We start from the raw sequence: 15,982 nt of genomic DNA on the forward strand, positions 1-15,982 counted from the left end.
ATAGTTCTGTAATAAATGATGACTGTCGTGAGAGAACTAACTAGTGCCTTGAGGATCTTCAGTTCATTGAGGTCAAACCCAGCACTGAGGAAAAGGTCCGACATAATTGTTTTGCTTTGCTTTACCATGTCCGCTACTCTCATTCTAAAGGTAAGGAGACATGCTTTCCAACCTCACCCTCCTTAACGTCTTAGGAGTGACCAGAGGCCTATTCAATATCTAAAGGTCAATCATGATAGGACATATACACACAAAAAGCTTAGCTTAGTTTAACGTATCTGCTCAGGGCTAAGCTAGGAGTCATGTGTAATTAGTTGCTCTCTAAAGCTCCCCTATCACCCAATGATAAAAGTAATAGGAGTCTGGGAGATTTGACCTTGAAAGTTGACTTGCCAGGAAAAACAAATGACAGGTTGAATTCAAAAGCAAAGAATTAGAATATCTGACTTTATAAAACAAATGCACTCTTATTACAAATTAATTTTTTATTTTTTTACAAATCTATCCATGGTGATGTCTTCACAAGATCAATTTTGTACTTAGCTGAGAGGAGGAGGCTGTGAAGACCATAGAAGTCATAGGACTGCAACCTAGCATAAACAAAGACGATTTGAAAATGTTCAATGTACATAAAAGGTATGCATTTGACATTAGCAATGCCACACATCAATAAATGTGCTCAATGATTTATGATTAAAGGTTTATGAAGATCTGTAAAAATACATACAATGGACACCTTGCAGTAATGATAAATTTCAAATGTATGCTTTATGACAAATTTACACCTTTTAACTGAATCTACAATGCAATGAGATGAGATGAGATTGGGGTTTCGATACCGATTCAAAAGAACCCTGTTACATTTGTACAAGCTGGCTTGGCAACAATACATATTTCATCTTTAGAATATATATAGAGGCTCTTCACAAAAAAATTCAAGCTTACAAGCCAGGATTATTGTTAACAATCAAAGCTAAACTCTTTATTTTACAAAATTATTGTACAGTAACTACATGAAAATTTGGGCTTTTACAGATTTTAGCTTTAAAAAGCTGGGAAACATTTTTTACCTGTCTCTTGCAATTACAGATTTGAAAGTTTTAATACACCCCCACTCCATTAATCCATTCACTTGCATCCATGCGAATTCAAACTGATGAAAAGAACTCACTACAAAATATTACTATCTTAATGTCACAAAAATAATTTCTACATTCTAACTTCATCTAAAATAAGTTCTTTCAATAAATACCTAACCTGATCTATCCTGAAAACATACATGAAGGCCAATATGGCATAAACAAAAACAACCACAACTACATTCCCTTTAATTTCTTTTAAACTTTCAAAATATAAAATTTTACATTTAAAAGAGAAATGCCAAATTCATTCCACCATACATACAATAATATAGATATATGTATATATATATATATATATATTTGCCTTAAAGGTGTATAAGGCTTCTTTTTTATAATTATAGGTTGTACTGTCCACATCATACATATAAATTACTATGTTTCAGAGAAGGAGTGTACTATATTTGTGCGATAATTGTGGTACAAAGTATTTACAATAGGAATGTGACATAAGTGAGTCTGAGATTTTAACAAAAATTGCAACTTTTTTCAAATCTACAGGTATGTTATTGGCTACATACAATAATTTCTATAGTAATATGTCTGTATAATGCTAATTTTACTGATATGATATGAATAAAAATAACATGCCTCTTGATAATGCAAAGTGTACCTGGTATGCATTTTCTACAGACATAATGTACGCTTGAGTACATAAAAATTCTATGTACAATATTTAACAGTACACACTATTAGTCTATTGCATAATAATGTACAACAGCAGATAGAAAACCTGCACTGTGGTACTAACAACTCTGATAATAAATTTAATATCAAAAATTTAATGATCTCAAAAAAGTTAACAAAATATTGTCTTTATTTGCAATCAAGTTTGATAAAAATTTTCCAAATACTCAAAACTGGACATTGAATATTAAATTTTAACCATCAGTTTTAACCATCAGTTTTAACAAAGCTGCCAAAATTCAACTAATTTACAATGATCATCTTTCTCTTTAATTTCAAGAGGTAAATGAAATCTGGTAGGACAAGTATCAATGGATGCAAATGCACCTCGGTTCACTTGAAAATAGGTAAGAGTTCCTTCAACAACTGAGGGCTTTGTAATAAATTTATTTTACATTATGTACAAAATAAATGAGCTTTTTACAATTTCTTCAACTGCATATACCAAATAGTGATTCTTGAGTTAAAAATGACAGTTTTGTCTTGGATGATTTTTCAGTATTCTGCAGCAAAGAAAGAGACAAATTCATAAAAATTTCACATTAAACTATAAGTCACTGAAACTATCACTACCTTTGACTCAATCGTGTTTTAAGACTTCGGAGTTTCTGACAAAAAAATGACTCTAAAGTTGCTGCACACGAGCAAAATGAAGAATTTGGTGGGTTATAAAGGCGACAGTTATCAAACACTAGCATGACATCACCAATAAACTGTGCGAGTCGTGGGTAAGACTTGTTTTCTACTCTGTTTTCCACAGTCTTCAGATCCATGGGCTCTTTCACAACTTTGTAATAATCTGGAACTTCAGATGGATCAACAGGTTCTAGGAAGGGCCAAGCATTTTTGTGTTGCTGTGAAAATGATATAAAGTTGAAAAAAATTACACAATGATAAAATAACTGTAATTTTTAAATACTCTCACAACCTTAGCAATTATAAGTATAGTTTGTCCTACAATGGTTACAATATCATATCAAAACTTTCAACTAGGTTACTTTATTTAAATCACTGGAGCCCAGCAGTTGGTTTAACTTCTAACAACTACCTTCAATCAGTTAACTCTTATTAGTTGTATATTCTTTTAATTACAGTAGATGCTTATAGGTTATGTAGCTCAGGCTGCATTGTCTCATTTTAACCCTTTTGCTGCGCAGGACTAATTTCAGACATTAAAAGGATTTGCCCATGAAATGGGACGTATCTCTTCGGTCATAATTCTTATAGTTCTAGTTAGGCAGCTTGTGAAAGATAGTGTTACCCTCATCATTGCCACAAGTATTGACAAATGGCAAAAAATTTTTTCCAACTTCCAGGATAATCTCAAGACAAGGGGTAGACCTACAGTAACCATCAATGCCACGAAGCGAGGGAGTTTCTCTTGATGATGAAGTAATACAGAGGCTGCTATTTGAAATAACCATGAAAGCAGTTGTAGACAAACCTACCTTCCATAATTTTTTACTTCAGATTTTATCAGAGATGATCATGATACAGAGGGAGATTCGTCAAGCACTAGAGGTGGCATGACTAAACAAATAAAACATTATAAAAGTTGCAAAAGGAAGGTTATTTTAGATTCAGTTTGTTACAATTGGTGCTCTGAAACTTACTTTTTTTTTTTGTGAGGTCTTCCTAATGAAAATTTTAGTCGAGAGCAAGTGTTCAAAATTTGTTATAAAGATTTTAATACAATAATGAAAATGGCATTACTTTACACCACGCTTTGAGAGGTATCACACTAAAATGGTCTAATAAAAGCTACATAATTCAGTACTTGAATGATTTACCTACATTCACTTGCATATTTTTTCACTACTATAATAAAACACTATACCAACATTACTATAATAACATAATAGTACAATGTAATATAACAGTAATGAAAATAAGCGATAACAGTTGCAGTGAAGGGTTAATACTTTTTCTCTTCCTAAACTATAATTATTTTTTAGTTTATATACCAAATACCTTCACTGGGAATATTGAAAACCACCCCGAGTTCAAACTATGTACTAATATAATTTTATCAACTCCTGTTTTCATCATTCCATAACAGGCAGTCCTCAGTTATCAGCAGGGGTTCTGTTCTCGGCAGAGAGCTGATAAGCGAAAACTGCGAACTAACTGAAACTCTGCCATAAATTGCAGTTTTAGTTAATTGCAATTTTGCCAATAACCGGTTAGTGGCACCTCTGTTAGGAGTTTTATGGTGCCATAACTTTTATTATCAGCCCCTTATGGCACTAGACAAGCTCCATAAAACCAGATTGCCATTAACCAAGACCGCCGATAACCAGGGACTGCCTGTATTTACTATGCTGTCGGTATACCTTTATTCTATTCATCAGTAAATTTTCACATTTTTCATACTTATATTTCAAATTTCTTTTACATACTTACATCACCACAAGTAGTTACGATAGACATGATTGCTAGAATGCAGCTGTCTAAAAATTTAACTTCTTAATCATGACAGCAGACTACTTTTGTCCATAATGAAGGAAATCACTCCCAATATAAAAAGTAAAAAATGTGCCCAAGTTTCTTCAGAGCAACAGTTTTCTGTACAGCATATAATCAAGACCACTGAAAATAGATCTATCTCTCAGTGGTCTTAATATAATGCTGTATGAGCCATGGCCCATGAAACTTTATCCATGGCCCAGTGGTAGCCTGTCTTATGTTGTTGCCAGTGCCCCCAAGGTGGTTTTCTTTGGTGATATATATATATTTGGCAGTATCACAGGTGGTTTCCTTTGGGTTTATACTTGGCAGAGTTAAAATGGCTTAGTATTTAGCCAGGGCAATGTAATTTATATTGGTGGTATCAGCGAGGATTTTTCTTAAGGTTTTCCCTAATGAGGATTAACAAAGATTTGGGGTTAATTTGAGGTTACTATTGGGGTTTATGAGGTTAACTAGAAAGGAGAATGTAGTTGTTTGCAGATGTCTGGAATAAATAGGTTGTCTGGTGCAGAAAATGTTGTAGTGTCTCGGATGAGACCATTGTTGATATTTTCTTTTAAGAGTTGGATACTCTTAGGGTTTTCTTCCTTCCGGCATTTTAGATGTTCCATTGAGAGGAATTTTAAGGGGTTATTCATGGAATGCTACTGATCTGTTGTGGTGGTAATAACTTGTGTGTGTGATGGTAATGGGGTGAAAGAGTTGAATTATTGATTGTTTGTTTGGGGGAAAAAAATATTTTGCAATTGGTTTCATCAAAGGAGTAAAAAAAAGTTAGGGAAAAACAGGTCACCCTGACTCCTTCGTCTATACGAGTGATAACACACATGGATTACTCTTTGAAAAGTTAAGGAGGATGGATCATCAGGTAGCAGGGAGGTGGTCACCTGCTCTGATAAGTAGTAGTTTTATTGCCATTCTGAAATACAATTATGGTACAAATAGTACAAATATGCATGCAATCATACTTCACTTGAGCAAATATCTCAAATTTTCTGGGGATACAATTGCCAAATGAATAAAGTGACACTTACTTTTAAATACTAATTACTTTTTAATCTTAAATTTAATGGTGACCAGCAGGGACACTTATTCATCTAGCAATTGTGTGCATTGTAATTAAGAATTTAAAAAAAATTAGCACATATTTTACTTGCAAAATAAAAAACACGATTTAACCCTTAAGTTGCCCGTGAGCAACGAGTTAATTATAATGCCGGTGCGTGAGTGCTTAGCACCAGAGAAAAATGTTTACCCTTAAAATTACTGGTCAATTTTCATTTATTTACCATCAGAGAAAACTTTACATCACTTTCTAGCACCACCTATTGGTGGCATCCCAAAACTTAATAAAAGACTGCAAGTGAGTCTCACCTAGCTGGTCAAGAAATAAATCGTATTTTGGCTATTTATTCTCTAAAAATGTTTGTGTTTTGTGTATTAATGCATTTTTTGTATTTTGTATCAATGCTGGTTTAAAATGATGGTTGTTAAGTTACCACAAGCTCATGTAAAAGTAAAATGAAGCAGATATAATGGTCATTATCTAAAAGTTATTGTTGGACCTTTTAACTGGACATTTAAATGCTGAGCCTTTTAAAATATTTATATATAAAAAAAGAATCATGAGGAAGAAGTGAGGGGGGAAAGAGGAGGAAGATAGCCTTGGCAAGCCATACATGCCTGCGTGTTTTAGGCTAAGGCCCCACCGAATCCGTCGTGGCGCGTCGCGTGCGTTCAATACGGGTATCCGTCTATGAGCGTGTCTGTCTTCTGCGAGAGTGGCCCAACCAGACAAACGAGTGACGGTTACAAAACGGACAGTTCAAACTTCAGCAGCACTTCCCGTCATGAAGGGAACACGCGAGGTTTTGTTCTTACTCGTTGCTGTCAACCAAATTAGAGGCGTTGAGCAGGGAAATCTGGACTCGTGACATAAATTGAGAACGAGGAAAAGGTGGAGAATATGCAACACTTTCATAAGTTACGACAGCGTCCAGACAAGTTTTTTTTTAATATTGTCGGATGCCGCCGAAAACCTTTGACTTAATTCGCGAATATCAATTACAGAAGATCAGTATCAACGTAAGAAACTTGTAGTAACTCTGAGGGAAGTATTACTGATTTTGAAATTTGTAAAGTTGTACAGTAGTACCTCGAGATACGAAAGGCTCTACTTACAAAAAACTCGAGATACGAAAGCCAATGCGAAAAATTTTACTGCTCTACATACGAAAAGTTTTCAAGATATGAAAGGTTGTTGCTGTAAAGTCCCGAGATTCGCCCGGACCACCGAGAACAATTTTAAAACTCCCACGCCGCCAACTGAGTAAACTCGCCACCATCCTCCCGCTCTCCCATTGGTTCCTGATGCTAGTCACCCCATAAGGTCCTGCTCTCCTATTGGTCAGCATCTACCCCTTGTGCTTTTAAGTATTCTATTGGTAAAAGGATGCTGTAAATTGAAAAACTTATTCATGCAATACATTTAATAAATAAAAAACATTAGGTAAAGATAGAATAAAGAATAGAAATGAATGGTTATTATACTGTTTGGTAGTTTCAGTAGTTGAAGAGAGATAATGAAAATTTATGGCTTACTGTGTAAAGTGATTGCTTGTCGATCGTTCGAAACTCATAAGTGCTGGATGTAAACAGACATTTGGAAGCTTTTTTTTTGTTTTTTTTTTTTTTTTTTTTTTTTTTTTTTTTTTTTTTTTGTTTTTTGTTTATTATAGTTTAAGTCGTTACTTAATAATGATTTGAAATGAGTACATGCAATACATTTAATAAAAAAAATTGTGAATTAGATATCATAAAAATATAAAATAAATCAGACTGCCAACAAATACGTATTTTTTAGAATTCTTCTTCTGTTTTATTATTACGTTACATATACGTATGTTTCATTATAGCTGTCAGCAACTCTGTATCTCCATTAGGTAAAGATAAAATAAAGAATAGAAATGAATGGTTATAATACTGTTTGGTAGTTTCATTAGTTGAAGAGAGATACTAATGACAATTTATGGCTTACTGTGTGTTAGGAAAAATGATTGTTGGTGCTCGTTCGATACTCGTAAGACGGGTAAGAGCTGAATGTAAACAATCGATGGGAAGGTTTGTTTTTTGTTTGTTTGTGTATTATAATTAATGATTAATTAATAATTATTTGAAATGAGTACATACTGATTATTTATACATTTTATTGGCATATTCTAAGCTTTTAGCTCTTAGGTTTAGATGTCAGAATCATAGACTAGGCTACAGTAGCAACTGCTAACATAGGCTAGGCTTATTGCTAGGGGACATATGCTAAAGTCCTAATATATGCAGTAAAAATGGGGTTGAACATTACATGCAGTTGAATATTACTCAAGTATGTACAGTATTTTGCCTTTTTGGAGTCATATTTCTTCCGTCGGATCGGCGTTGTAACCCTAGAACGTGTTTTAGGCCTGGAAATATAATTTACTGGGGTGTTTTTGGAGGGCTTGGAACAGATTAGCCATTTTACATGTAAAATGTGTTCCAAGATACGAAAATCTCATGATACGAAGGCCGCCTCGGAACAGATTAATTTCGTATCTCGAGGTACCACTGTACTTAATTTTATTTAATACAGAAATTAAGATACGTAGATTGTGTGTGTATGTGTGTAAACTGAACACTTTGATACAGTAACTTCAGAAACAAAGGTATTTACATATATGTATCCATTAGAATATAATAAAAAAAAAATACATGAATCCTTTATCATAACCACAAATCATCACATTTAATTATAACTCAAAGTTGGGCGCGTGGTTCAAATGCAGGTTGTTGTAGGTCTACCTCAATTTCTTCCTTCATGTGGACCCCAGCTCGGAGCGGTAAAAAAAAAAAAAGTTTAGTTCCTTGTGGGGCCACTCGTATTTGAACTATGACAGTTGATCGAAACACACAAAATGCTTAGCCGAGTTGGACGCACGCGACGCATCCCGACGGATTTGGTGGGGCCTTAGCCTTAGGAGGCTAGGATTCTTGGACATTGTTTTAGAAATAAAAATGTGAATGTGTATTTTAAGCCAGCTACCCTTCGTGGGCACTGTCTGGGAAATGAAAAATAAGTACAGTAGCCCTCGGTTAGCGACGGGTTCCGTTTCAGGGGGCATGACGCTAAGCAAAAATCGCCATCAAGAATGGAGGCACGACGCTAAGCAATAATCATCGCTAACTGAAATTCAAAAGTTACGGGCACCACAATCCCCCATACAGTGCCCTAGACTTGATACCAATGCCTTTACAGTGTCGAGGCCACATATTTTGCCCTAATATGTACAGTGGACCCTGTATTCATGTTCTCCGGATTCGTGGACTTACGCATTCGGAGATTTATCTCGGAAACATTTCCCCCCATTATTCGCAGAAAATTCGCCTATTCACAGTATTTTTCTATGACAAATATCCAGAAATTCCTTTTTTTTTTTTTTTTTTTTTTTTTTTTTTTGTTTTTTTTTTTTTTTTTTTTTTTTTTTTTTTTTTTTTTTTTTTTTTTTTTTTTTAAATATATCACCCAGAGAGGGACTGATGCCCGTGAGAAGCTAGCTACATCGCTATCCAACCACCTAGACACTGAGCGACGTACAATGATAGATGGGAGAGTCACTGCATAGGGAACAAAAGAGAAACTTTGACTTGTCCAATAACAAACCAACACACCAGGGGTTTTTTACCACTCCCTACTCCCCCTTGCCAAGGAGCAGAGCATAGGCTACTGAATAAAGGGTTGGTTATTTGCATACCAAGCGATCAAACTATCAATGACTACCTTTACTCACCTGTATCAGACCAGTCCAGAGGTGAACGTGGACTGGCGTAACCAAGTACCAGAGCTCAGCACTGTATGTACAACCAAGTTCTTTTTGAAAGCCAGTGAGGGACCAATACCCCATGTGGCAGCGGAATCTTCAATTATCAAGTTTGCCTGTCTGATGGCTTTCCATATCCAAAAAGAGATAGTATTCTTCGACACCTTTTTCTTTGTACGTCCCGTGCTAACAAAAAGCCTACGGCAGCCTGGTCTAAGGTGCTTTGTCCATAGCAACGCAGAACCCTGACAGGACACAACAAAAGCTTTTGAGCATCACCGCCCACAAATTCATTCAGTGACGGAATGGAAAAGGTGAACCTATCATCGTGCACCAAGGGATTTTGGGTCTTGGCCATGAATTCCAGGACAAATTCGAAGGACACTGACCCCCAACCCCTGGTGTGCTTCACATCATAACTCAGACCGTGCAGCTCCCCCACTCTCTTTGAAGGTGCCAAGGCCAGGAAAAAAACTATTTTGATTGTCAAGTCCCTGTCAGATGAATGATGCAAAGGCTCATATGGAGCCTTAGTGAAACTTCTCAGAACCAAGGAAACATCCCTTGTTGGTGGCTTGAGCTCCCTAGGAGAACTTGATTGCTCAAACCCCTAAACTAGCAAGGAAAGTTCCCAGGATGAGATGATGTCGATACCTCTAAGACGTAACACTAAACTCAGGGCCGCCCTGTAGCCGTGTTTCTCATCTCTGAGGAAGGTAAAAAAGTCTGCTATGTGCTGAATAGAGGTTCCGAATGGAGAAAAACCCCGTTTAGAACACCAATCACAGTAGATCGTCCATTTGCCTTGGTAAACTGCAGAGGTCGACCTTCTGAGACTACTGGACATATGCCCTACTGCCCTCTGAGAAAAGCCTCTCACTCAGAGAAAATACTTGATAGCCTCCAACCGTGAAGAGACAGGGATGCCACTGACTGGTTGAACCTTTCTACATGCGGCTGACACAGATGTCACCAAGGGGGAATTTTCCTTGGAACCTCCGACAATGACGACAGCAGATCTGGAAACCATTCCGCCTGAGGCCACAGAGGGGCTACTTAAGTCATCCCGAGACTGTGAACTCATCAGACTGTTCAGGACTTGACGGATCAAACAAAATGGAGGAAAGGCACACCTCCAGGTTGTCCTAGGGATGCTGGAACACGTCCTCCGCTAACACTAGAGGATCTGAGTGCCAGACCTGGACTTTGACCTGCACCCCATTCACATCCCCTCTACCTCTGAGAGAGGAGTTATTTCTGTGTTCACCTCCCCCCCCCCTCCCCCCCACAGGCTTGTAGTCCAGGCCCCAGCCAGTGGGACTCCCAGGACGACTTCGCTGGTATGGCCTGCGACTCCACTTCAAAAGAAGCTCGCAGTGTCCCCGCAGTGAGCCGTTCGCCCTCTGCGACTCCACTTCAAAAGAAGCTCGCAGTGTCCCCGCAGTGAGCCGTTCGCCCTCTCCGGAGCACACCCCTCCTCCCGTGGTGGTGCCTGCTTGGTCCTTGAAGGACAGTGAGGAGGAGTCATTCATCCAGGACAGCCTTCAATGCCTTAGAAGGGCAAGGCACAAGTGATGAAGGAGCGAGGCTCCGGCTCTTGCCCATGTGGACCAGGTAATATCAGGGTCCAAGAACACCCTGGAGCCCCACGGCTCCCTCATGCTCCTCCAGGTAGCTACGGCCAAGCAGAGGAGGTTCTACACCCAAGACCGGTAGGGAGGGCCTGAAACCTAAGTAGTTCGAAGTAAGTATAGCTAGGAAAAATACAAATTACCAAGAATTTGTGATTTGTTCCAACGCCGTATGCTTACCTCAAACTACTTTAATAGGAGACTTATCCTTTAAGAGGAGGGAGTAGCTTAGGGGGGAAGGGGCATACCCGCTGGAGTCCCAGCCCTGCTTGAAGAGACGCGTGGGGCTGGGAAGGGGTCCGCCAAGGGCGCTGGCTGGAATGGAAGGGTAACCCGGAAACGTGACAACAATAAGGCAATGGTTGCACTTCTAAAACTCCTCTTAGAGCCTCTGTCCTACCTGAAGGCTCGTTGGGTCCTATGAAAACTTACCGGAGACCTAGGGAGAGGATAAGGAAGGAGGGTTGAGGGGTGAGAAAAGTGGGATACACCTTCCTACTACCACTCACACCCCTAGAGTCCTATGCTCCATGGAGGTCTAGATCTGCTGTTGGCCAGCCACCACCGTCCCAATTTTGAACGAATGGAGCAATTTAAGGGTGCATTCCTCCAGGTAGCAGCCGTAAAAGTGGATTGCCTGTTCCATTGAGGCTCGAGAACCACTCCCTGTCCAGCCACATGGGGGCCATCAACATAATTTGAGCACCTCTCGACCTTCTCAGCCAGTTTAGTACCTGTCTTATCACCCCAAAGGGCGGGAATGCATACACGTCCAGACCATCCCACGGGTGTTGGAATGCATCCTCCCAGGCTGCCTATTAAATTTGTTCAGGATAAGTATACGACGTCAGAACAAGTTATCATTATTCACAATACAACTATTATTTAACTTTTGCAAGTGGATATCTGTCATTGTAACAACCTAACCAAGGAAATAGTCTCTCTTCTCTCTCTATAAAATATTCTGGTATTTAGAATTCAGGATGAAGTGATTATTGTAAACTTGTATTGACATAAACAAACGAATTGAAAACAGCAGATTGCCAACATCATTTACTGTAACTATTGAGCGTTTATCAAGAGCTTCGCTAAAATTGTCAAGTTGTTAAACCCAGCTGATTCTCAATGGTGGCAAAATAAATTTTTGTTCATCCCTCATGCAATGGAGATCTCAAGAAAGAATACTAAAAATTAAAGCTGCAGGTTATAAGCAAAACTGAATGAAACTAATAACAGCCAGGCGGAAGTGATGTTCGGAACTGGAGAAATCGCATCTAATGCTTATGCGTACAATAAAGTAATATGTGCATGTTTCCAACCAAACTTCGTTAGTTTACGATAAAAGGTATATCAAAATTATATCTTTTAACAAATAATGGCAATGAAAATATCGATAATACTCAAATCAGCAGAGGTTTTGAGAAATGTAAACAATATCAAATGCAAATTATGTGCATGTTGATGCTTATATTATGTAATACAGTGACAATATGATAATAGTAATACTGTAATTGAATACAACAAGCAAAACAACCTTTATTTAATTCATCATTATTATAAAACATAGTTGTATGTTGTTTAATTTTTGCAAAAAACCACTTTCCTCCCCCCAAAAAATTGTTTTTGAAATTTAGGATTTTTCCTATACTACAGATATGAGGTAAATTCATGAAAATTTGCCTTGATTTTTTTACCTTGTCTTATCCAAAGGTCGTCTTATACATGGAAATATACAGTAATTTTAGTCAGAAAGAAGAAATGGTACCAGATATTATATGGCCTTTTGTTATTGAAGTGGCCTTATTGGATGCAAAAATACCTAATTGTATCCAAAATCCTAATAAAAACTTGGAGGAAATTTAGAGAGCAGGCAGTAAATGGATTGTTGAAAGGTTATCCAAAAAGGCCACTGATTGATAAGAGGATACTGGAATCACCATTATCAAACAGACCCACAGGCAGACATTTTATTGCACAATTTGCAGACAAAATTCACAAGCCTGATTGTATTGTCTGCAGTATAAGAATCAGTGACTGGCGCTTGAAGAAAAAAGGCAGTGCAGAGGAAGACAGACAACATATAACTGTGAAACTTGTCCTAACAAGCCACCTGTGTATTTTCACGTGCTTCAAAATATACCATACTGTGAGCAAGTACAAAAATATGTGAATGTAATAAGCTATGCAAAACCAGTGGTTAGCTGAAATTTTGTTTTAAAGAGTTTTCAGAATAAAAATTCCTACTTCATTTGTAGAAGAGTCTCATAGAAAAGCACATAAGAGAAATTTCTTCTATATAATACTCTCAATACTGTTCAATTTCTTTCCTATGTCTTAACATCATATGAAAGTGATTCTCTCTTTTGTTTTCATGGAATAAAAAGTTGTGTTGTATAAAATAAGTTATATTGTAGATTTTTTTCCAGTCTTTCTTGCAATACTACAAGACCTCTAAATATTTTTATGTTAAAGGTAACTATTTCATCAAAGAAATAATAATTTTGTATTGAGTTATTCATCGAAAGATGGTTGTAACTTGGTTCCACATGCATTTTCTTTAGATTTAGCTCCTCCAAAATATGCTTGGTCAAAAGTTTTGTTTACTGCCCACCTACTGTTATTTTGCTTTATTTTTGTTAGTTTTTGCCATTCCTCTATAAATCTTAGCATTTTTCAGTAGTGTAATTATCTTTTGAGAAATGATAAATTTAAATTTTCTAAGATAATTTGTATTTTTCATAGCTACAAACCTTCGGTCTTACAGTAGGATAATTTTCTAGCACCTAGCTGGATCTGGTTAAACTGTAGATGAAAAGCAAGGAATCTTGTGAGATCTGGCAACACGTGCGTATATCAAGTGAAAACTGGTCAAAGACCACTCACCCACACTACTGCATTCAGTCTTTTTCCTAACTGTCTGGGTGAGAGTCACAGTTACCCTCTCTCTGGCTTTTACCCAGTTCATTGCCCGTTTTGGCTTTGTTTTTTTTGTGTGCGCGCTTGTGTTATAGCTTCTTCTGCTTCTTCTTGGCCTCGCCAACATATGTGCCCAGGAACTCAAGGTTTCCCATATTCTCATTTCCTGGCTTCTTCAGCTACAGACCCACACTCTACATGCAGTAGGTCTCGTGCTAATGTTTGTACCATAACGAATCCCTGCCCAGAATGTCGCGTGTGGCCTAGAGTGCTGTGAAAGTTATTTTATAGTAAGAGGAAGCATCTTAAGAGTTTCTACCTTTCCTTCATGGGAAGGGTTTTCATTTCCTTGCCCCAATGCTTTGTCTTCTTCTCCAGTCACATCCCAATATGCTAATGTTGTCTTGCCTATGTCTCCTTCCTTTTCTTCCATCAATTTGTCGTTCGAAGTATTGGGAGGTCCTCAGGCTGATTTATTGTGTAATGTCGCCCCCCTTCCTCAGGAGTTAATTTGTTTCCCATGAGGGAGGAGACTATTTCATCAGTTAATTATATTTTAGGTTCGGAGGCACCCAAAATGGCGGTGCTCTGGGTGTCACTAGGGCTACAGGGTTCATCCTCCTTGGAGAGTTTGCCAACGCATTTCATGGATGCTTGCCTAACCCCTCAGGCACCCCAGCTCTCCCCCCTCCCCGTGGCCTTTCTACGTTGGTGGCCGGGGTCAGCCATTTTGTATCGCTCCGCCAGTGACGCCTGCCGCTTGATAGGGTCGAGGGGAAACCGTAACGTCGCTCCCATTACCATCTCTGCCAGTTTCGTCAGTGATGTCACTTTCATCAATGATGTCACTCCCAGTTCCCTAAATGTCGTCTCTCCCTGCAATATCAACATTGTCAGTTGGGGCTGCTGCACTGCCTCACTCCTCTGTGCTGTCATCGTTTGCTCCCGTGACTTCATTGCTGCCATCCAGAATGCTCCCTCTCCCTTCTGTGTTGTCTGGGCCCTCTCTTCCGGATCTGTCTGAGGCTTTATGTCAAGGGGTTCTAAGAGACTGGACTGTTTTGGAAGATAGTTTGCTGCCTTGTCGGCTGGGAAGACTGTGAGCAAGCGTGTTGCATCGCCCCCCTCCTTCTGCCAAGAGGATGTGTAAGGAATCAGTGCTGTCATCCTCTCCTCCTTCACCCCCATCTCCGCCGTGTCAGCCTATTGAGCGTTGGAGGGTTAAGGACTTTGCCTTTTCTTTGTCAACAAGTGAGGAGTGGCACGCCCGTGTTCCTGAGTATTAGTGTTTCATCCCCTGTGCAATCTGCAGTGGCTGCATCGTCCTCTGCTTAGAGTCGCGAGTGTGTTGAAACCTCACACGTTTGTGCCCATGTTGCTGGTTCTTCCGCTTCTTTGGAACCAGGGCCTATTCGTGGTTGTAAGGATCTCAAGGTGCCTGTGAAGAGATCGAAGGTTATGAACGCGGAAGTAGTGCAGCCAGAGTGTTCGTCTCCCCCTCCCCTTGATGCTGTTCGGGATTCGACTCCGAGGAATTCTCGTTCTACATCAAGTGTTCGAGATGCTTCTCAGTCACATGTACGTGTGTGTGCTCTGCACGGACACGTATGTGGCCACGTATGTGAGTCGTCTATTGCGAGTGTTCGTAGTGGTGTTCCTAGTGTTGTGGTTGGTTCATTGCAGGAGTTGGCACTTGGCTCCAGCTGGACAGGTTGGCTGGCACTTCAGATTGTTTGGCTGCTGGGTCTACTGTTGGTCTGCACGAGGAAGGCGTGCTGGGTAAGCCTGCATCTTCTTCTCATCGTCAGTCTCTGATGCCGGAGCAGGAGGAAGGAGATATGCAAGAGTTTTTGTCTTCCTTTACCAAAGTAGTTGATCTCATTCGTGGGTTCAACAATTTGGAGAGTAGGACTCAAGCTCGGTCGTCTTTCACTCCTTGCTTGGAAGCCTTGCTGGGGGCTACGCAAGATTCCAAGTCATCGTTTCAGCTTCCCTTATCGGGGCTACGCAAGATCCTAAGTCATCGTTTCAGCTTCCCTTATCGGGGAATGTCCAGTCGGTCTTGCAAATGCAAACGCTTCTGTGTCAGATTGGGACGGGTCTCTTCGGTCAAGGGGTTGACTTTGGAGCAGGTGAGGTTGGTGGCAACGTCCTTGTCTCTGCAGGATGCCTCAGCTTTGGAGTCTTCGGCAGCCTCCATGTTACAGACTATTATGGTTAGACTTCTGGTCAACGGTCATTGCCAAGATTGCATCTGACTGGTTCCCAGAAGGGTTAGTGAGTACTTCTT

At 39.1% G+C, this 15,982-nt stretch overlaps 1 protein-coding gene across 1 annotated transcript in view; it reads right to left on the minus strand.

The window, feature by feature from the left end:
• Positions 1-432: 432 nt before the first annotated feature.
• LOC135223972 (nucleosome-remodeling factor subunit NURF301-like) overlaps positions 433-15,982 on the minus strand; it is a 216,067-nt gene continuing 200,517 nt past the window's right edge. The window contains exon 23 of the mRNA XM_064262894.1: positions 433-2,680. Coding sequence (XP_064118964.1) covers positions 2,396-2,680 — 285 coding nt within the window. The 3' untranslated portion in view covers positions 433-2,395. The remainder of the gene's footprint in view (positions 2,681-15,982) is intronic.

This window comes from Macrobrachium nipponense, chromosome 10 (assembly GCF_015104395.2).
Source record: "Macrobrachium nipponense isolate FS-2020 chromosome 10, ASM1510439v2, whole genome shotgun sequence".
Classification (NCBI taxonomy): Eukaryota; Metazoa; Arthropoda; class Malacostraca; order Decapoda; family Palaemonidae; genus Macrobrachium; species Macrobrachium nipponense.